General features: G+C 37.5%; 2 protein-coding genes across 3 annotated transcripts; one reads left to right on the plus strand and one right to left on the minus strand.

The window, feature by feature from the left end:
* Nucleotides 1-8,770: 8,770 nt before the first annotated feature.
* Nucleotides 8,771-15,541, plus strand: LOC113306647. Its single transcript, XM_026555559.1, has 11 exons — nucleotides 8,771-9,114; nucleotides 9,494-9,618; nucleotides 10,082-10,526; nucleotides 10,663-10,778; nucleotides 11,040-11,802; nucleotides 12,224-12,703; nucleotides 13,095-13,283; nucleotides 13,402-13,611; nucleotides 13,779-14,121; nucleotides 14,419-14,599; nucleotides 14,854-15,541. The coding sequence occupies exons 1-11, from the start codon at nucleotides 8,893-8,895 to the stop codon at nucleotides 15,326-15,328; spliced, it is 3,549 nt and encodes a 1,182-aa protein (XP_026411344.1). The 5' UTR covers nucleotides 8,771-8,892; the 3' UTR covers nucleotides 15,329-15,541.
* A 428-nt stretch (nucleotides 15,542-15,969) lies between these two features.
* LOC113306648 (ribosomal RNA-processing protein 14-like) lies at nucleotides 15,970-20,223 on the minus strand. 2 transcript variants are annotated; one of them, XR_003338758.1, is made up of 3 exons: nucleotides 19,064-20,223; nucleotides 16,254-16,312; nucleotides 15,970-16,095 (listed from the first exon to the last, which is right to left on the minus strand). XR_003338758.1 is itself a non-coding variant. In XM_026555560.1 (2 exons), the coding sequence occupies exon 1, from the start codon at nucleotides 20,170-20,172 to the stop codon at nucleotides 19,072-19,074; it is 1,101 nt and encodes a 366-aa protein (XP_026411345.1). In that variant the 5' UTR covers nucleotides 20,173-20,223; the 3' UTR covers nucleotides 17,134-17,878; nucleotides 19,064-19,071. The 2 variants fall into 2 exon arrangements, 1 of the variants encoding a protein (XP_026411345.1); XM_026555560.1 differs by lacking the exons at nucleotides 15,970-16,095; nucleotides 16,254-16,312 and adding an exon at nucleotides 17,134-17,878.
* Between the last annotated feature and the right edge of the window lie 607 nt (nucleotides 20,224-20,830).

Raw genomic sequence — 20,830 nt, forward strand, 5'->3', positions numbered from 1 at the left:
ATCGTACGAGTACAATCAGATTGATTGGCTTGAGATCGTGAGAGTTCTCCGATAGGCAAGATATAAAATTAATCACAAACATCTTCGTCTTATCGTTTGTGATTCCATGACGTCTTTTTTCGCTAGCATAAGATTAAGATTGTTGTGAGGTGATTGATTAATCTAGGCTGTTATTCGGGAATATAAGACCGGATTATCAATTGGTTTCTGTTCACCTTGATTATATATCAAAAGACGAAACAAAAACTTTAGGGTTTTTCTGTAGGAGACAGATTTATCCTTTGATAGACTTGTCTGTGTGAGACATATTTATTTATTGTTAAAGCCTCCGATTTTGGGTCGTAGCAACTCTTGGTTGTGGGTGAGATCAGCTAAGGGAATCAAGTGCGTAGTATCCTGCTGGGATCAGAGGCGTAGGGGTGCAATTGTACCTTGGATCAGTGGGAGACTGATTGGGGTTCAACTACAGTCCAGTCCGAAGTTAGCTTGGAGTAGGCTAGTGTTTGTAGCTGCTTAATACAGTGTGTATTCAATCTGGACTAGGGCCCGGGGTTTTTCTGCATTTGTGGTTTCCTCGTTAACAAAACTTCTGGTGTCCGTGTTACTTCTTTTCCGCATTATATTTGTTTATATAATAGAAATAATATAGATTGTGCGTTAGATCAATCAATTGGATAGTCCGACCTAACGGTTGTTGATTGATATTGATCCTTGGACATTGGTCTTTGGTACCGTCCAAGTTCATCTCCCTTTGATAAAGACTCGCAGATTTCTATTTGCTTGAGTAAAGATCAAATTAAGAGAGGGAGATATTAGCTCCTTGAGATACTTTTACCTAGATTGAGTCTGACTGTCTAGTTGGTTCTCTAGAAAGTGTTTCGGAGTTAGTCCATACAGATTACTAAGCGAAATATTGGGTGGTGTGTTAGACCCCCGCTTTTTCACCGAGTATCTTTACCTTGATAGTTCGTGTATCCTAGTCTTGTTTTTCTGTTATTGAGGTTTTCGTAGTCTCTTTTAGGCAAGATAGATAGTAATCACAAAATTCTCTTCGTCTCAGACTTTGTGATTCCTCAATATAAATATCTGAAAACTGATCTTAGTTGATCTTTTGAAGATTGTTCTTGAGAGGTGGTTAAGAATCTAGGATGCTCTTTGAGAGTCGTAAGTTCCTTATTTGTGAGGTATGCTAGCTCTGTTTATTGCAAACATATTTCCTCACCTTGATCTTTGATCTAAACGAAAATCAAATAGGCTTATCTGCTAGAAGCAGATTGGTATCAAAAGTATTCACTGAGGTTGAAGAAACTCTTAGGCTGTAAAAGGACGTTAGCTAAGGGAATCAAGTACATAGAGCCTTGCGAGGTTCAAGAGACGTAAGAAGGGTGACTATAACTAAATCTGGACGAACATGGAGACTCTAAACCTGTTCAGATGTCTGATGATCTTGTTGGAAATATTATGAGAGATTTTCAAGTTATGTTTGATCAACTTTCTGCTGCTAAGAAGAATATTGATCTCTTGAATTCAAATTTGAAAAAGGCCTCTGAAGATCTTGCTTCTCTGAAGGCTTTGGTAAAAAATTATATTTAAATTATTTTTTTTTTACTAGTTAACTCCTTGTAGGAATTGTATTCTTATTGTTTAAAGGAGGAACACTAGCTTTAGGAGTAGTTTTTATGTGTTACATTAGATATTCCAAATACTATCATCTTGCATGTTCAAAATTTATTTAATTAAATTTTATTTTGGAAGATGATTTGCAATACCTAATATTTATGGATTATATATATGTATTGCTTATTTTGTGAGATTTGTTTTTTGCTATCATATTCTGGTGAATTGAACATATATCTCATTTGTTAAGTTCTTAACTCTTTCAAAAATGGAGTAAACTATTTTGAGAATTGCAGTTTTGATATCTCCACAATTTCACTTTTCTGAATAAACTGCTACAAGATTCCGTAAGATGTTCTTTAGGGATCGACTTACTTCCTTGATTGCGTCACCGCCAGGGAATAAGTGATGAACTTTAATTTCTACGTTCGTACATGACTAGAGAAGTTATAATTCTTACGTTGAGTCATATCACAATAATTGCTCTCTTGTTCGTAACTGGTGTACACAATAGTTTTTGTCGATGATTATTTCTGGCACGAAAATCTTGTATCTTAGTGACTTTTAACATTAAGATCGCTATTTTTAGATTCTTTGTTTGTAACTGCCGAGAAGAGAGAAAAATATTGTGATACTTTTTTCTTTGTTTGTAATTGGCGAGTAAATTTGTATGTAGAAGGAAAATCCTTTTCTTGTGATTGGAGTAAGGTCGTTCATGTTGTTCTTTCGGAAATGACATCTAATGGGGGAGAGTTCTTTTGAACTTGTGCTTAATGATAATATATTTGTGGTGAGAGCGGATGTGGAATTGTAGGAGATTCTTGTACTTCTATCGAAAACGCAGGGGATACCAAATACACCAAACTTTTTCGTCCGACAACCCGTATACACAAAACTTAATACAATAACAAGTAGACCAACTGAATGATCCTTGAAAATATGTATATAAAGTTTATATCTCAACCTTTACACAATCAGTATGTATATAGACTGAGAGTCCATGAACCTGATTGTTAAGCAGAGTACTTGGACGATCTCAAAAATTAATATCTAAGATCAATCTAGTCGTATCAAAATAATTTAATCTGGATTTTGCCAAGTGATTAAACTTGTCATCTATTTTTCAAGATATGAATTCTACAAGAAACAAGTCTCGTAATTGATGGTGGACCTTATGCTGCTTGGTGCGGTAATGTGTTTCCAATCCAAAAAAAATCCGTCCGTATCCAAAATGCGGGTGCTTATAGAGACCATTGTTTATGTTACTGCGAGCACGCGAGTCACTCGTGCAGATCTCAACATTTCTGGCACGTTGGATCTTATACTCCTCCAGCCCTCTTTGTTTTGGTAGTCTTCATCCAATAAATCAGATTTCTCTGAGAAAGAGAGATACGAGAAGTAGGGTTGAAAATGCTGGGAGAAGAAGAGCAGAAAATAGTCTGTAACGATGGTGATATTCTAAACGCAAAGTGGGATGCTTGTATAGACTTAAGTCTTCGTCGAGTTTTTTACACTTCCGTCACCGGAGCTGTAAGCTCTCTCGTTCTATTTAGTAAGTCTCTTTTTCATCTTGCCCTAATTTTGTTCTGTCTTTTTAGTGAATTAGGGGCGAATTCAGGGTTGCAATTACTCATTTATGTTCACTAGATTTTGAGTTGATTTGTCTATTGTTGTTGTTGTTAAGGGGGTCCTGCATCTCGATGGGCAGCTTTAGCATTTGGTGCTGGTGTGGGTATTGGATCAGCTTATACTGAGTCTTCTAGGATACTTGAAGGGTCTCTTCCTAATTGGACTTCTAAAACTGCACTACCTCCTACGGTATGTTACATGGAGAGTTTTACTAATTCTATTTCTTTTTATTAGCTTGAAAATAACTTATCGGTCTTTGACGAATTTCGATATTGTTACTGGAAGTATCTATTAATTGAAAATTACAAGTATGTGAATTTTGATGTGATTAGCCACCATGTTTATAAATAAATTAGATTAAGAGAAGTTGATCGGATAATCCAAACTTATGAAATGTGTGCATTATCTATACATAACGATATCAAGGAAGTTGCCTGCGTACTATCTACGTGTATGCAATTATTTAGGCTAGCAGTGAATAACGTGGATATGGATTTGGAGCTGTATATGTCATAAACTTGGTTCAAAAGAAGTATGCGATTCATGCGAGAGCTTTATAGAAAATGGAGTGAATGGGTCCATGAAGACTTTTGCACAAAATCCACTGTTTCCTTTTGATGATGAATGCTACATGTGTGTATTAGTGATGTTCATTTTGTACTTATCTTCTAGGTCAGTTTTCACGAAAAATATCAAGGTTGCACATGACGCACACACTATTTGTTTTTGCCCCTCTAGCACGCAGTTGATTTCTTTCTGTAAGTTACAATGTTTTTAGCTTCACTATAGGTTGTCATCTGAATATATATTTTGGTAATTTGATTGGAATAACTCTGATATCACCAGCGCATGATTATAGGTTTCGGAAATGAATGGCTTGGTTTAAAATTTCTCACTATCTTTGAATATTTTTCTGATCTCAGAGTTATCTTTTTTCTTTTGATATTAGAAAATAATGATCTTCAACGGGCATTGAATACGTTGTATTACTTTTTTTTCAGGATGAACAAAACTGAGATACGCCATCAGAAAGGGTGTGAAAATTTACTCCAATTGCAGAATCTTATAACGCCATTATTGTAACCTAAGATTGATGGTGTAATGGTGTTCATTCTGCTCTCCGATACTTACCGAGTCGGTATATTCTTTTTCACCCAACTAAAATAACGTATCTGTAGAGAAGAAATCTAATTGACATTTTTCATCTATATGTCTAATTAGATACTAAATATTTGAGGCTTCGATATCTCTAAATGTTTGAGTTTCTTTATGTTTCACTATTTTTTCATGAGAAATCCTATATACATTTCTAAAATGAATTGTGCTATAATGTTCTTTTCATGAAAGATTGAAGAATCCTGCGTGTAGTTTGCTTAGGATGTATGTTTAGGGGAACAACTATGGGACTCCATGTATGATGTATCCATGGATAGGTGGAGTTCCATTCTTCCATCACTGTGGGACTCCATTATTAGATTTAGTCACTGCATTGTATAAATCAAATTCAGGATGAGACTGTTCTAGTTTTACAATATCCTTAACCAAAACCAGCAAAGTCTTTGTCGTTTCACTTGTGCTGACCTAGGTTCCTTTTTCTTTTAAAAGCCGGAAAACAGTACTGAGTTTTATCTGGCTCTCCTTTTGCTTATTGGAGGAACTTTAGACTCCTCTCCATCAGTGCAGGAGAGCAGCTTTGGTAGTAAGTTACTTTTGGTGGATTGCTCATTTCTGCCTCTTTGTGTTAGTGGATTTAACATGACTATTACCGTATTACCTAATGCAAACACAGATGTTTTGTGATGTTAGTTTGAAAATATTCTTGTGCTAAAATGTGACACAAGGCAAAGGATGCAGTCTCAGGCTGCCGTGCTACACTTCCCCCACCCATGTCCCCCACACTTTTCCACCATGAGGTGTCAAATTTTAGCCCCTTGATGAGATTAGCAGGGGGGCCCTTTTGTGTGGCATTAGACCACTATCTCCATGACACCTCATGGTGGAAAAGTGTGGGGGACATGGGTGGGGGTTAGCTAGCATTTTAAGCTTGGGTTTCTTTGGTCATAATTTGATTGTAGTTCTCATAGAGCCTATACAGTAAGCCAAAAAGTCTTGAATGTTCACAGCTGCAACTATGAACACCCACAACCCTTTTTGCTTCCCATTATAGGGGCTGGCCAAACTACGAATTACAATTGATTATTAAAAGCACTGTGAAAATTAGTCTTTTGACTCTTTTCTTACATTTGGAACTCAACTCACAGATCCGAAATGCAACCTTAGAAAATTCTCATCTTTACATTTTCGTTCAGTCAGTGTGCTCTGTTTAGCAAAACTTCATACCATCAGTGATGTATGCCAGCTATGGTATTTGATATGCTTGCTTCGTTATTTCTATTTAAGAGGGATCTATTTGTCATCAGTCCTAACACCTAATGCAGGTTGCAGAGTTTAAGTCTTGTTAGTGTCTTTGATTCGTCATATTATTGTTGTAGATATATTCCGAGGAGATTGATAAATGGAACTAGGTACCAATTGTTGGCAACAAAAAGTAGTTTTACTTGTCAGAGCATTCAGATTTTTTCCTTATTATTGGTTGGTTGTGGTAAGCACTTGGTAAAAGCAACGGATGAGAAGGGCCAGAGCCTATACTCACTCCATTAAAGAAGGGATAGGTTTCCTCGTGCTTAGTCCTCATTGTAAGGTAGTGGGTTAAAGAATCAATGTTAATTGATAGTATATCTTTATATTAAAGTAATTAAGTGATTCCCATATCATGCCCTGCCCCTTCGGGAAAACTAAGTCAATTTCTTATTAAGTTTAGTAGAACATATCATTTAGATTATTTTTAAGTAACTCTCCACTTTGAATTTTGGGTTTTGGATTATATATTCAGCTTAGTGGTCCTCTTATTCATACAGCAGCCTCTGTCAATACAACTCTCAAGTTTCAACTAGGTCCACTGTTATTATTAATATTAGTTTTTCTTTGCATGTAGACGAAGATACGTAGAAATGTAGACATACGTGGTCGAAAATGCTAATTGTTTTTGTATATTCATTTTTGAAAGAGAAAGAAGGGAAGGGTGTGGAGGAAAATTCAAGAAACATGGTTGCGTGACCAAAATAGAAATTGTTTCTTTACTTTAGGAACAAATTATTTGGTTTCTGAAACTAACAATTAGGCTTTTCTGCTTTGAACAATTCGGCGCCATAAAGAAATAATATTACGAAAGACTATATCAATCTTTTATTTTTTGCTTTTTCTTTATTTTACTTGTCGGGTTAAGGATATCCCCTGTGTAAATTTTTGTATCCAAGCCTCTGTTCTTTCTTCTTTCTTTTGCATGAAATGACTTTTCTTCTAAAGGAGATTAGATAAGGTACATGTATGATGCTGAGTGCATTCACATAGATTAAGGTGGGTCTAGGCTTTGTGGAGGAGTAAAGTTTGTTTCCATTGGATTCCTGCAAGATAAGATCATCCCAGATAATGGTATGAACGAGGGCGTTGCATGCGTCAGCGTCATGCATTCCCTATGAAAGTCGTGCTGAATAAAATAGAAGAACAAGGCAAATAATGGCCCTCTGAGGTGGTGATGTCATTGTTTTATATTTTTCCATGAGATGCCTACTTATCTAAGAGTTTTTAAGGTCTTGAATGTTTGATTATACTAAGAGGGAATACATCATAATCAGATGATGAAGTTTTAGTTAGCCATTAATATAAATGAATGAAACGCAGGACATGTTCTTGAGTTAGGTGAAGGACAATAGCATTGGTTCCCCTCCCCCAACCACTTCTAGAAATTAGTGTTGGGTAAACTAAGGATGGATGTTGGGTACAAATTACTACCGTTACGATCTAATTTTGATAACAGCTTAGGCTTCTCTGTATTAGTAGCAAATCTGGCCTAACCTTTTCATTTTACACGATCTGAATTAGGTCTTCCTATATGGAACATCTGATATAGAACTTCCGATAGACAGTAAGTGTACAGGACTTCTAGCTTTCAAGCAGTCTAGAAAGAGATGCTTGAAAGCCACATTAAACATGCATGGTCTTCAACTCTACTCAAGAATGGACAATTCCCTATCCAAGAGGGAATGGCAGCTAAGTACTCATCTGAATGACGCAGAGGATCACGTTTCTGATGAATTACAAGGAAAAACAAAAAAGGGATTATGAAACTTTATTTTCTTCAGGGGGTAAGATAGTCAAAAAGTCATTGAAAAGGGCTATTCAAACGTGAATACCAGAGAAAAAAAAGGCAGTTGCATCAGCTGGTTTTGTGGACAAGTAAAGTGCACAACAGCACAAGTTGATCCTGGTACAATACGTTATACTGTACTATTCTTGGTGACCCTCTAAAACCCAGGCATTTGTCCTAGGAGATTTTAATGGAATTAAAGCAACGGAGACAATGACATTGTTGGAACCTTTTATATGAACGGGTAGATTTCACATCACTTTACTCTAGTGTCAAGTATGTGTCAGCATATCATTTAACCCTTCCAATATCTCTGCTTTAAGATGGAATCTTGTCACACGAGTGACATACACTGACATGGAAGGATCTACCTTAGAGATTAGAAGATAGTCTCCATTCTTCTACTTTTACTTCAGTGCTGAACTGCTGATAATTTTGGAAAATTCATACTAGTCGGTTTTCCTAGTTGTTTGGTTTTTCTAACTCAACGTACTCATGGAATCTGATTTATTAGGCCTGTTTTGAGAAACTAATGTTATAGAAATTTTCACAAATCTATTTAACGAGTCAGGTATAAAATTTTGTCGGACTAACATCGTGTTTGTTTGCATCTGACTCGTAATCTGGATCTGAGTCAACCCTGACTCGAATCGAGTTAAATGCCAGATCATTAGTCTTTTGAAGTGAGCTGACTGTTTGATTTTTTAAGTTAAGTCAGATTTTACTCGTTATCTGATTCAGATTTAACCTTTAATTCGGTCGGACCTATTTGAGTCAGGTAACAAAATATCTCTATTCATGTGACCAAATCACTAATTCCAATACTTCCGAGGCAGTTGAGTCAGATTTGATTTAAAAAACAAAATCCGATCCCGGTGAGCCAGATAAATTTACTCCGTTTAGACGACTCAAACCCAGACGACACAATATGGAAACTAAAAAAACATGCCAAATGAATCATAGCTTAACGCATGTCAATTACGCAGCTAAGTTTCTAGGTCTTGGATTCCTAGTTCTAGATAAGCTATGAGAACACCGCAAGAATACTCTGCGTGTACGTAACAAATTAGCGCGTACATGAACAATAAAACCTTACTACCACTCGCGCGTCAATGCATCTTTCTAACGTGTCAACACCTTCCTTAATTAAAAAATAAATGCACACCATGTATTTACGCTTTATTCAGCACTAAATTCAATCATATCTCACGTGTCCTCAAAACCAAATCGCGTCAAAGAATCTTAACTCTCACTCGCGCGTGACTTTATCCGTTTCCTTCAACATCACTTTTTTTATTTTAATTACAATTAGAAAAGACTGTTTTTATATAAAAGAGGAGAAGAACAAGAAGAAGGAAGAAGAAAGAACTTTACTTTTCTGGTTTTATTTATCACGACTGAAAACTTATTGAATATTTGGTATATTATTTTGTTAATTAATGGCCGCTGGAGTGGAATTGAAAGAATCAACAACAGGAGATGATAATAGGGTTAATGGAATTGTGTTAGATTTTCCAACAAATTTGTCTTGTGATTCATCATCATCACCAGTGAAGATACCAAGGAGGGTGAAACAGAGACTTATGGAATCTAAAAGTCCTTCTGTTACAACTTTTGAAGATATTCAAGCTAAACTTAAAGAAGCTGATCATCGCAGACAAGTGGGTTTTCTGATTTTCCCTCTTATGAATTTTGAATATAGATTATGAGTTCTCTTTTTTTTGGTGATTTTGAGCTGCGGGTTTTTCTTTTTTTGCTGAAATTTGTCTTGGTCTTGTTGAATTTTAGGTTGCTTTTCTCAGTTCATGTTTTTATTCATAGTCAAAAAAATCCTGCTTTGATTCATCTTATCTTTACTAAATAAAGAAACCCTTTAGTTTGAATAAATACCTCCAAAGATTTCAGTTTCTGCAGAAAGTTCTTGTTTTTCTCGTTTTTTTGAGTATATTTTCAGTGGGTTTCCGTTAATTTTGATTATCTTTTACTTGTTCTATAATTTCAAGGTTGAATCTTTTTTAATGAATTTTTTGGTGTATGCAGCAATTCCATGAGTGGTTGTCAAGCAAAGCTCGTCCTAAACCCAGAAGTCCATCATGGTCATCTTCTCAAGATGATGACTTAGCTCAAAAACTTGAAGCAAAGCTCATTGCTGCTGAGCAGAAAAGGTCAAATTTCTTACTAAAATTCTAGTTTTTTTTCCCTTTTGACTTACTGTTGAAGTCTGTTTGGTTTTACAGTGGTCTATTTTGTCCCTTTCATAATTGATAAAAATTTATTTGGTTTGATTTTTTACCTTCCTTTCTGGTCTATGTAACTGTCCCTTTCAAAGGAATAATATACATGTAATTTGCATGTGAGATGCAAGTTTACGAGAATTCGAAACAGCTTATGTCATAACTTAGTGAATAAATAAAACTATGAATAGACCAAATTTTCAATCAATGGCAATCAAGCAACTGTTGTCTACTTGTTTTGCCCTCTAAAATCCAAGTTTCGTTAGTGTGTTGTATGTGGTTCATTTGCTTAAGCTCAAAGGTTGTCGATGTGAATATCCACTTTCTTTCCGTTACTTCCGTAGAATTGTTTTAAGATAGTGTCTAATGCATACTCGTCGCATCTGATTCACAGGTTAAGTATTTTAGCGAAGGCTAGGAAACGGTTAGCTAAGTTGGATGAGAGGAGACAAGCAGCTAAAACAGGTGCGGAATTACGATATGAAAAAGAACGTGAGAAACTTGGTACGAAGGTTGAATCTAGAGTTCAGCAGGCAGAGGAAAATAGGATGCTTCTTCTCAAGGCTCGCAGACAGCGTAGAGCTGCAGTAAAAGAGAGGAGAGATCAATCATTGTTGCAGAGGATGGTTCAGGAGAGCAAATATAAAGAGTGTGTACGTGCTTCCATTTGCCAAAAACGTGCAGCAGCTGAGAAGAAGCGGTTGGGATTGTTGGAAGCAGAGAAGAGACGAACACATGCTAGGTTAATGCAAGTGAAACGTGTTGCTAAATTTGTTAACCACCAACGTGAAATCGAGAGGAGGAGGATCAAGGACCAGCTGGAAGATCGACTACAAAGGGTATGTTATTGTCGAAGTCAAAACGTCAGTCCTGTATATATTTCTGCTTTGATGTTATTTCTATTCACTGTTGTCGTACCGAATTGTCGTTATGCTGAAAAACAATGTATGTTACCTACTTTTTTGTTTTCCACAGGCAAAGAGCCAAAGAGCGGAATACTTGAGGCAGAGAGGAAGTCTTCATACTTCTGTTCGCGTTAACTGGTATGAGATGCACAAGCAGGGAGATTTCCTTTCGAGAAAACTGGCAAGGTACCACAGCTTCTCTTACTGTTTTCACTAAAATAAATTCTAGGAAAATGGCCTTCTTCTTTCTGTCTCTTGCTGAGAGAAGTTACTAAGCGTGGCGGCCCTGGTGGGGTACCAAGCTTGGTACTCGACACAGAGGTCTGATGTATTTTCTTATTTTGAGTAGATTTGCTCCTTTTCTCCTTAGTTCCCTCCCTGTAATGATCACAACAAGTTATGTCTTGATATCCTTTGTATAGTCTCCCTAAAATAACAAATTCGCAGGTGCTGGAGACGTTTTGTGCAGTTGAAGAGAACTACCCACACCTTAGCAAAAGGTTACGATGCCCTACAAATCAAGGGGAAATCTGTCAAATCAATGCCATTTGAGCAACTTGCTGTCCTAATTGAATCTTCCACGACCATTCAGACTGTGAAAGCTTTACTTGATCGATTTGAGACACGTTTTACACTCACACATTCCAATGCTTCTCTCAGTGGTCCTTCCAAGTTGGATAACATTGATCACCTTCTTAAACGTTTAACTTCACCTAAGCGAAAGGGTAGGCCTAGTAGTTCTAGGAAAGGAGGACCAAGAAATAAGGGATCCAGTGCAGAGGCAACTGAAATTCCAGCTAAGGTATCAAGGTATCCAGTGAGAGTGGTGCTTTGTGCATATATGATACTGGGTCATCCTGATGCAGTCTTTAGTGGGCACGGAGAACGTGAGTTTTTGCTCGCGGAGTCTGCAGCGAAATTCGTCCAGGAGTTAGAAATGTTGATCAAGGTTGTCTTGGATGGTCGGACAAAAAGTGGTTCCGTTTTGCCTAAGCAAACTTTCAGATCCCAGTTGGAAGCTTTCGATGCAGCGTGGTGTTCTTACCTCTATCGCTTTGTCGTATGGAAGGTTAAGGATGCAAGATCCCTGGAGGAGGATTTGGTTAGAGCAGCTTGCCATCTTGAGCTCTCAATGATGCAGAAGTGCAAGCTAACTCCAGAACAAGAAAATGTTGGTCTTTCTCATGATAAGAAGGCTATCCAGAACCAGGTTTCACCCTTGTTTCTGCTCTTATTATTCCACGAAGATGCATGTCAATAGTTGTTGTCTTTACTTAGTGTGGGATTTTACTATGCATGGAAAAATAAGACAAATTTCAATGATTAAGTCCCTCCTTATTTCTGTTCTTCATCCTCAGGGTTCCAAACAGTTTTGATACATGCTTTCATTTAAACCTTCTTTTGTACATACATTCCGTAAGTATCTGGTTTTGTTTGTCGTGACTACCTGGTTTCTCTTTCAACTCTGCCCTTCCCGTCGTCGGCTGGAAGTTGCTAGCTGAATGAAACTGTTAGACGCAAAGTTATTCTGAATTTTGATGTAGAATGTAGATGCTCTCTCGCTAAGAGTAATCTGTGGTTTAGTATTGACATCGTAGAGGCTTTTCCTGACATCTCCTTGCTGATTCCAGGTTACAGAAGATCAGAGACTTCTCCGGGAAAAGGTGCAACATCTTAGTGGTGATGCTGGGATTAAGCGAATGGAATCAGCTCTGTCAGACACTCGTTCTAGATTCTTCGAGGCCAAGGAAAATGGGAGCCCAATGGACACCCCAGTTGCCCATATTTTGTCTCCAAGTCTTCCCGGTTCTTCTGCTGCCCTTACTCTACATTCTGGCTCGGACGAAGTAGAAGTTAGTCAGGGTTCTCTTGGGGCTAGCCAGAAGCCAAGCCGTGTTGTTCGCTCCTTGTTTAAAGATACATCTTCTTCTCCATCTGCGGATGCTGTTCTGTCCACTACCTTTAAAAATAGAGATAGTCGATTGGAGTCTTCTTCAGATGAAAAATTGGCCAGAGAGAATGAAATGCTTGTCAATGAGATTGTCCATGAGAACCGCCATGCTTTTGCTGACAGTATTGATATCAGCAATGGGGATCAAAATGGTTTCCAGGTGAGTTTATTTTTCTGCTTGCTTGACATTACATTGATTTGAAATTATCAATGATAAACATAGGTATGATTCCTCGACAAAAATTACCGATTGGGAATTAACCTTTTGGAATGATTCCAACTCGGTTTGGAATGGCCTTAATACATCGAGTTCTTCCAAAACATAATCAACAGGATTGAACTATAGGAGCCATTCTACTACTAATCCAGTATTGGAGTTTTAAGTGTCACGTTTAGCTGCAATTACTTAATTATTTGCATCGTCTGTTCTTTTAGTTGTTCTCATCTTGTTTTGTTTCGGAAAACTCCATTATAGTAGATCTCCAGTAGTATTACTTGATCAGTGTATGAATATGTTCCTCACGGTTAACGCCGTCTTCTCTTTTGAGCAGTCCAAAGTAAGAGAGGCGATGGAGAATGCTTTCTGGGATGGAATTGCAGAGTCTATGAAGCAGGATGATCCCGACTATGGCCGCATAATTGAACTCATGAAGGAGGTGAGGGATGGCCTTTGCGAAATGGCTCCTCAAAGTTGGAAGCAAGAGATTTTCGAAGCTATAGATCTCGATATTCTCACTCAGGTAATGAGTTGGTTCCTCCAGCAGATTCTGATCCGATGCTGTAATTCTTTATGTTCTTACATGACGTGTATACAGAGAATAATAAGCTTTTTATATATTTTCTTCTAATTTTTTCTAGGTTCTCATGTCCGGAACTCATGACATGGAGTATCTAGGAAAGATGCTGCAGTTTGCATTGGTTGCATTGCAGAAGCTTTCAGCTGCAGCTACCGAGGATAAGATGAAGGAGACCCACAAAAATTTATTGAAAGATCTCGGTGTAGCATCAAGTGGTTCATTTATCGATTCAATGATAAAAGGTCTTCGTTTTGTTCTTCAAGAGATTCAGGTAATCTGTTGTTCCTCTACTGTACCCACCAAGAGAAAGAATATATCTAAATCAAATAAAAACCAATTACCCTACTCCACATGATTATTGCACTATTTAACTGTCCACATGAACCAGGTTTGAGCACTGGACACATGAATCTTTCTGACTTCGAATTTTTTCGACAGGCACTTAAACGAGAAATCAGCAAAGCACGTATAAAGATCATGGAACCAATTATAAAGGGACCCGGTGGTTTGGAGTATCTGAAGAAGGCCTTTGGTGGGCGTTATGGATCTCCATCCAATGTCTCAACCTCGTTACCATTGACAGTTCGGTGGTTATCATCTGTAAGAGGTAGCGCAGAAGAGGAGTGGGAAGAACACAAGGATTCCCTCGCTGCATTGATGGCAAGTCAATCAAGTACCTCTCAGGGGCTTCCTCCATCCACTGCCCTTAAAACTGGCGGCAAAGTTCCCACGTCATCTAATAAGTTCGAACCGACTTTCTATCCTCAAGTTTCTACTACAGGTTTGAGCTAACCCCATCATCATTTTTATCGAGCAGTTTTTTTTTTAGTAGGGGACATATTCTTGGCCAAGTTGTACCTTCCCCTGGAATTAACCAGTGGTACTACATATTCTTAAGATGCAACCCCATCAATAGATAATTGATATCTAACGCTTTGTGAATCAAACATGTAATTTTTACCAACTTTGGTTGGGCAATTGACAGGCCTGACAGGTCCAATGTGAGCAGTTGGTCAGAACACATGTTTTTAATCATGTTAGCCCATTAGATTCTCATGTGTTTCGCTTGTATCATCAGGTGGGCAACCAGAGTGCAAGGGCGAAAAGATTGACGTGTTGGTGAGACTTGGCTTATTAAAGTTGGTCAGTAAGATAGAAGGAATAAACAATGAAAACCTTCCTGAAACCCTGAAGCTCAATTTCTCAAGGCTAAGGTCTATCCAATCCCAACTCCAGAAGATCATTGTCATTTCTACCAGGTAATTGACTCTCTCTGATGTAGTTTTCCACCGTTTGGCGACTAATTGGAAAGTTGTAGACGACTTACATTCGATAGGATCTCCCTGTCAATTGCTTCAAAACTTGTTTCCATGATATATTGATTCTAAACATTCAACTTCAGCAATGTCAACACTAGTCTGTACTGGAACTGAATTTACTTTGACTTGCACAATAACACAAACTACACTCTCAGAAATTAAGTTGTCTTGCTAATCAGTTTTAAATTTTACAGCATGTTGGTCTTACGGCAGTCACTTCTCAGCAAGAGCTCTTATATCAACCCGTCATCCATGGAATACATAGTCACAAACTCTGTCAAAGCAGTGACCGAGCTCTTGGACTCTGTGGAAGATGTTGGTATCATAGAAATTGTCGAAAAATTTTACGAGTTCATGGAAGGGAGCGAGGATGCTGAGAAACTTCAAGCAAGTAAAGAAGTAATGGCAAACATGTTATTGAAGAGTTTAAGAGCCGGAGACCCAGTATTCGAGAGGGTATCTCTTGCAGTTTACGTGGCAGTTAGGTCGGCTGTGCTTGGTGGGACTGTGGCTCACGGGAGAAATTTAGCTGAAACAGTTCTGCGACGTGTTGGAGCAGCAGTTCTGGTTGATCGGGTGATAGAAATCGCAGAGGTTCTGATCATTGTAGCCAAGGTTTCAGGTAGTGTTCACGGGGAATGGTATTTACAGGTAGTCAACAATGTATAAAGTAAATGATTATTTCATTAAGATCTAAGTTATAATGTATATGGGATAATTATAAATGTCTGTAAATCATTTTAGTACTCATTGTAAGTATTTATGTTAGAAGATGTCTTTCTGGCAGAGGAAGAAATAAACGTTAGAAATGCTTGTATATCCGAAGGTGTACATAACTCTGGTTCTCAGTTGAATAAAATCATTGCTTTTACGTCTCAGAAATTGCTTCTTTCCATGTATGATGTACGGAACAAATTTGTTTGGTTTATATTATCCATTTTGAGTCAAAACAAAACTCTGAATGGAGAATGGCAGGGGCTGAGCGAACTATTATCTTTTACCTATTAGTGATATTTTACACGAAGAGAATTTTACACCAACAAAAATAAAAAATACTAAAACAGGGGCCTCTAGCATTACAAAAGCAGTAGTTCAGGAGGAGTCATGTTTTTGAAATTAGTATATAACAGGAAACAAAAACAGTGACACGGGATTAGCTTTGTGGGATACAGTTAGACAACTTAAAATTATATTAACATGTTCAAGATTCATATAGTTAACTACTGATACACAATCCCCTTCGATACCAATGTTTGTATCTGGTTATTCATGTGCCTGTTTGATTGCTTGGCGAAGTTCACCACTTGATCCGGTCTCAACGCCACTAGGCCGCAGCAACCCACCTTCCCGAAGTCCCTATATGAATCTCTGGTATTCCTCTTTCCAAGCTTCTTCTTGGGTTCATTTCTTTTTCCTCTAACAGAACCAGCTTTGTCCTAATCATACAATTACAGTATATGCGTCACTGATGATCCATCTAAATATTTATGTTAAAAAGAACCTCAGTCTCTACCATATAAGAATCATTTCCTCGTAGCAAGCACTAAAGGTTTCTAAATAAAATTCGGTGTCAATGAGAGAGTAAAGGAATAACCTATCCAATTGTGCGTCGGACCAGTACAATATATCTGGACGTTCATCAACTTCGGTGGACTGAAAAGTAGAACAGTGAGTAGAATAATTAACACAATCAAATGAATAGATACTGAACCAATGTGCAAAATACATGGGCACCCCATGATGTTTCTCAACTTCTTGCCCAAAAACAGCACAAACTTATCTCTAATGTAAAAAATACAGAACTAATGAATATTTTGATAGAGTGTCTCCTGATCCTGTGACACTAATTATGAATGTTGAATCTTACCTTAGCCACTATAGCATTGCAACAAGCCAAAAAAAAAACAAAAACAAAAGGGAAGAGAAGAATAAAGAAGACCATGTTTAGCATGAAAATGGTCAAATTGGATTGCAAAAGCTGGACTCCGTTTTCTTTGATGCTTCTAATACGATTACTGAATACAGCAGGTAACAATGGAATTGCTATATAGGTAAATTCATTTGTATTGCAGATCTCACAAATGATCCAAGGCGCGCAAAGTGGGATCAACAAGTGGAAAGCTGGGAACCTAAGAATCTAACGGAGGAGGATATTAGCGAACGGTTTGCACTGTCGTACAAAGAGAGCCCTCTGCAAACAACATGACTAGGCCAAGCAATTCTCCAGGAACTGAAAGACAGTTTATCCAAACAGGCTAGGAGTATTTGTCTGCTTGATTTAAAAAGTAAGAACTCACAAGAGATTACCAACTTGCTAAGTTAATTGTTTGCTTCATTTCTAGTGATATTGACGCGAGGAAATTGGGTTTCTTCGTCGTTATTGAAGGTATTCTGCCAATTTTGAAGTCATGACAATTTCGAATGAAGAGTGCAAGGGGCAGCGAGGACGTTACTAGTAGAATTGTTTGTCTACATTGCTAAAGATTGTTTTGTATTGATAAAAGAAGATAGTTCTTACAGATTGTTTTGTACTGATAAAAGAAATAGTTCTTACAGATTACAGCAATAAGCTATATACTCTGACAGCTACAATACCTCACCAACACACTCACATGTGACTAGCACGCTTGCAAGTCTCAGTACACCTCAATCATTCACACACACATAGTATTACCGTCCCTCAAGCTGGAGGGGGCGAATAGGCCACTTGAGATTGCACATATACTCATTCGCTCGCACAAACATGCTATTAGATAAAACATGCCATCAGATTGTGTTGCATTGGTATTGAGTATTTGACAAAATGAAAATAGCAGCAGCAGGAAATGTCAGAAACAGACCATATGGATCAGATGTTGTGTAGCAATATTGTATAAGTGACTTTAGCAGCTGATGTTTCAAGAGAAATTGTTGAAGGGGCACAAGCAACAACAGTGAAGTAGAAAACAAGAACAAACTGACCTGAGATCGCAAAGCAGCTGACACGAGACTGAATAAAGGAGCAATATTGCAAACCATAAGAGAGTAATATGGTTGTTGTCTAAGAAACAGTAGTGAGCATCTGTGAGGTGTGAGCTGTAGTTGCAGACCAAATATAATCACAAAGAACCTCCATAAAGTGTCACCAGTAGTATACCCAGAAAATGTGAAGAAAGACCTTACTTTTGCAGATGATAATGGCAATTGTAGATAGGAGTGAAACCAGAACAGTACCAGGACCTGGAATGTTGCCAGATAAATAGGAGTAACAGTGCATAACAAACCAATTCTGACAAAATGGCATAGCCGACAAGCTGAACTAATGTAGCATAGAGTTGCAGACAGAAACAGTTGATGCAGGACAAGGAGTATAGGAAATATAAGAAGTATCACTTGTAGCAACTATCCACTAAGAGCACCAGCAACATGTAGGAAGTAAAAGCATTGGCACATCACATGATAGTGCAGCAGCAGCAAAATATCATGAAGAAAAAACTAATTCCAACATATCTCAGCAATCTGACATAAAACGAGAGCAAATATTGAAAGCCATAGGCACCAACACAAACTATGGACAGAATTAAGAACTGAATCCTCCTATTTATACTCTCATCTCTGTCCATCCATTTCTTAGCATTTATTCTAGATTAGTTCATCTTCAAAGCCTGAGAAGTTAACTGATACATAATCCTAAGAATAGTTTCATAAAATGAGAATTTAGGGACATGATATTGACATAAACAGTGTTCCTCAGGCATACCAAACACCCAAAACGTAGACACCACCATAAACATGTCAACAAACTAATTTACCTTGAACAATCTCTTCATAACTACCCACTCAGTTCATGTTCCAACTTCAGATCATTTCTTCAAGTAAATAGCAACTAAGAGACTACATTTTCCCCCTAGGGAAAACAGCTGCAGTTATCATCTTAAACCAAAGCCTAAAGTACATGAAGATGTGAAACCCAAGTCTCGTAATTTTCTTATTATCATTCATTGGTTTTATGTGACAATTTTAAACATCTCCATACATTATTGAAACAGCATTGTTTACAAGTACAGTTGATCACCAATTCTTAAGGTTTGTTAGCACCATACAGTACAGTTGATCGCCAATTCAGAAAGAAAGATGGTCACCAGTTCATACCTATTCAGGATTATGATTTCAAAAGCTAATCGTTCAATACCTCCATTGACATTTCTCAAAGGTTTAAACATAAACAAGCAAGTTATCAACAGATCAAAGATTCAAAATAAAGCAAGAACAAAAGAACCATCATATTCGTAACTCAAGAAATATTCAAAAACAAAATCCCCTCAACTGCAAATGACACTAACAAATGAACTCATGTTTCCGATCACTAAAGTGTCACTGACAATTGAAAATAACCTAATAAAACATAATCATTAAATTCATTACCCCAAATTTTAGTTTTTGGCAGGCTCATTGATAATTTTATGTGTACGACCTTCAAACCCTGGACGCATAAGTTTCTTCTCACGCTTCTCGATCTTCTTAGCTTTCTTAGCTTGAATTCTTCCTTGTATATTATCATTCCTAGCTTTCTGTTTCTCAGCCCTAGCTTTGTTTTTAGTCTCATCTCTATCTTTCCATTTCTGAGCACTTTTCTGCTGTTGCTTCCTTTCTTTCTTAATACTCTTGTTTATCAATTTTGGATCATCATGAACTTTAATACCTGCAGCTCTACTAATTGCTGCACTCAATGTATGTTTCTTTGCGATTATTTCCCCCTTTTCAGGATCCTTCTTTGCTTCCTGTATCTTTCTAGCCTCTTGAAGAGCTTGCGATTTCGAAAGCTTCCTCTTTTTCTTACCAAATTCACCATCATTTTCATCAATTTTCACATGACCAAAAGTAAGTCCATCAACAGCTTTTGCAATATCTTCCTTAATCTTCTTACTCTGAATATTAGCCTCTGCCTTCTTCTTAATCTCCGCTTTAGTTTCGATTTGACCTTCATTTTCTCTCTTTCTTTTCAAAAACCATGATTGCCTTTTCTTCTCTCTATTCGATTCCTCTTCAGGTCCAGCTTTCCGACCAGACCTAAGCTCCTCCAATTTCCTATTCAACTTTCCTTGAAGTTCCTCATACGTCAAAGATTTCTCCTCGTCTCTTAGCTCTTTGATTTGCAATCTCCTTTCATTATCATCATCATCATCTTCTTCTTCTTCTTTCTCATCATCATCTTCTGAATCATCATCCGAATCCTCTAATAATTTTTGCTTCAGTACATCTAGGGTTCCTGAAGGAACCTCAGGATCTAACTTAGCTTTTCTGGCTTTCTTACGATTTTCTCTTGATTCTTTCTTGGCAGAAGCTTTTGCAACCTTACTTAATCCTTGAAAATATGTTGTTTTCTCTGGAGCTGGTATAAAGAATTTTGCAGGGATTAATCCTACAAGCTTATCGAAGAACTCTGAATTATCTCTGATTATAGATTTCAGATCTTCATTAGTAACAACAACCTGCTTTGCAGAAATTTTATCTTTCTTCTTAATCTTCACCATCTGGTTCAGCCACAAAGAGAGAGACTGTTTGAATAAAATTTAGGGTTCCTGGTTTTTATTGCAGTAGCTAGGGTTTATGTAGAATGGGGGCGGAACGTTATATCGGAATTTAGAGTGTTTTTTTCATTTTGGTACCCGTTTTTTTCTTATTCACAGGCAGACACATTTCTATTGGAACTGGGCTTGATCTTGGGCTTGAATTTTGTTTCTTTGCTAGCGCATCTAGCGCATAAGTATTAGAACCCTGATTTTAGGGCTGAACATGGTTTCGGTTTTCCGCTGGAACCGGACCGAACCAGACCAATTAGGAAGAAACCAAACCGAACCATTTACTAATGGATTGGTTATGGTGTAAAAAGTGGAAAACCGATAGTGTTGGTTTTGGTTTGGTTTGACCTCTAAAACCGAACCAAAACCATTGGAAAACCGACTAATTTTTAAATTTAGTTTTTACCTTGATTAACAAGTATTAGATTCTACCCATTGATTTAGAGGATAAATATAAACCTTAAATATAATATTTCAGTATGATATTCTCCCTCTTTCTCTTTCTCCTTCTCTCAGTCTCCTCCCTTCTCCACCCCTAACTACAGCAGTCACTGCTGCTACTCGACTTTCTTCTTCCCTTCTTCATTCTTTTTTGTTTATCACTAATTAA

Source organism: Papaver somniferum, chromosome 8 (genome assembly GCF_003573695.1).
Source record: "Papaver somniferum cultivar HN1 chromosome 8, ASM357369v1, whole genome shotgun sequence".
Classification (NCBI taxonomy): domain Eukaryota; kingdom Viridiplantae; phylum Streptophyta; class Magnoliopsida; order Ranunculales; family Papaveraceae; genus Papaver; species Papaver somniferum.